At 36.9% G+C, this 1,906-nt stretch overlaps 1 protein-coding gene across 1 annotated transcript in view; it reads left to right on the top strand.

Moving 5' to 3' along the window:
* Positions 1-1,906, top strand: part of LOC106880787 (scoloptoxin SSD14) — an 83,882-nt gene that overhangs the window by 70,317 nt on the left and 11,659 nt on the right. The window contains exons 4-5 of the mRNA XM_052976654.1: positions 532-654; positions 1,346-1,440. Coding sequence (XP_052832614.1) covers positions 532-654; positions 1,346-1,440 — 218 coding nt within the window. The remainder of the gene's footprint in view (positions 1-531; positions 655-1,345; positions 1,441-1,906) is intronic.

Raw genomic sequence — 1,906 nt, 5'->3', positions numbered from 1 at the left:
CTCGGCTATGTCAAGATGGACTGATGTATTCTTCCTCACATTTGGATTTTTATGTATTCTCTCTCCCACTTGGATTTGAAATGTTGCCACATTTATAATGTCTTTTCTACAGTAATTTTTTCTGCATTTTCGTGCAGCTGAAGATTGCTCTTCATATTGCATTTAAGGTAATGCTCACATTACTTAAATAAATTGAAGTAGCATGAAACGTGCGTACTGCAATCACCTTTGAAATCCGTGTTGCTTATTTTTTGATTTTAATCACCTATCCTTTTGGGATGCGATATTCGGGTACCTATGCATAAGTACCATATTCAAGCCTTGAATCTATATCTATATATATATATATATATATATATATTTTGCCAAATGCTTGGTGATACCTGCTCAGAGGCCTACTTTTTTTGAACACATATATATTCATAGATATTCTTGCAGTTATAATTGTAGCCTGTCCCTCATTTGCATTCAGCTTCACATGAACATATTTTAACCATTTGATCTCCATTTCTTGTAATTCCTGATTTCCAGAGATATTCTCAGACAAAATGGAACTGCTGTTGATGCTGCCATTGCCACCATCTTATGTGTTGGTTTAATTAATTTCCAGAGTTGTGGAATTGGTGGAGGTCATGTGATGACAGTCTATATAAGGTAAAATTTTCGTTGCTTCTATTGTATTTTTTTTTTTTTAATTAGCTCTTAATCAGCAGATCTCTGATGATTAAACCATGTTTGTATCATTATTATTATTCAACATCCACTTTTATTCACCTTGTGGTAAATAAAAGAAATCATTATCATTCTTCTTCTTATTATTATTGTTATCAAAGCAACGAGCTGGTAGACTCGTTAGCATGCCAGGCGAAATACTTAGTGTTATTTCATCTGCTGCTATTGTTCTGTGTTCAAATTCCAGCAAGATCAACTTTTCCTTTCGTCATTATTATTAAAGGCGTCGAGCTGGCAGAATCGTTAGCACATTGGATGAAATGCTTAGCGGTATTTCACCCATCGCTACATTCAGAGTTCAAATTCCAGTGCTGTAATTTAGCCCCAAGAGACATCGTCTCCAGCGGGCTATACGACACGATCTGTGTCCATATATTTTCGAAAAAAGGACACAGATCATGTCATATAGCCAGCTGGAGACGATGTCTCTCGGGGCTAAATTACAGCAACATTGGTCCTAAACCTGGACTGCCATGTTATGTTGGCAAACAATCAGTACTGTTGCTGAATATCTCATGTTGTGAGATTTAAAAATAGTAATTTTCTAATCATCATCATTATTATTATTATTATTATTATTATTATTATATACCTATCTATCTATCTGGAACAGGAAAGATAAGAATTTCACATCCATACTTGGACGAGAGGTTGCACCAGGATTTGCTACAGAGGACATGTATGATCATGGAGCTTCTTCTAGATATGGTAATAACCCACTGGCTAGCACAGTCAGACTTTCTATATTTACATAACATTCAACTACAACCATTGAACAAAGGTTATGAGGTGTTTTGGCGCTGCTTCTTTGGCACTGCTTACCCAACATCCAACTTATTTGGCTTGTGGTGTTTTCAGTTTCCATTTCCGTCTACCAAATCCACTCACAAGGCTTTGGTCGGCCCGAGGCTATAGTAGAAGACACTTGCCCAAGATGGCACACAGTGGGACTGAACCCAGAACCATGTGGTTGGTAAGCAAGCTACTTACCACACAGCCACTCTTGCGCATTGAAAAGTTCTTGGCTTTGGGTAAAAGAAAATACAGAAGTATCAGTTAATTATGATTTTATTCAATACATTCCCCTCTCAGATTCACATACTTATTGTAGTAGTCCTTCAGTTTTTTTCAAGTCCTGTAAAAGAACTTGGAGGGTTAGGCCTCCAGCCAGGCC

This window comes from Octopus bimaculoides, chromosome 25, assembly GCF_001194135.2.
Source record: "Octopus bimaculoides isolate UCB-OBI-ISO-001 chromosome 25, ASM119413v2, whole genome shotgun sequence".
In the NCBI taxonomy this organism is placed as follows: domain Eukaryota; kingdom Metazoa; phylum Mollusca; class Cephalopoda; order Octopoda; family Octopodidae; genus Octopus; species Octopus bimaculoides.
The sequence above is the reverse complement of the archived record's forward strand: the minus strand, read 5'-3'. Positions and strand labels throughout refer to the sequence as shown.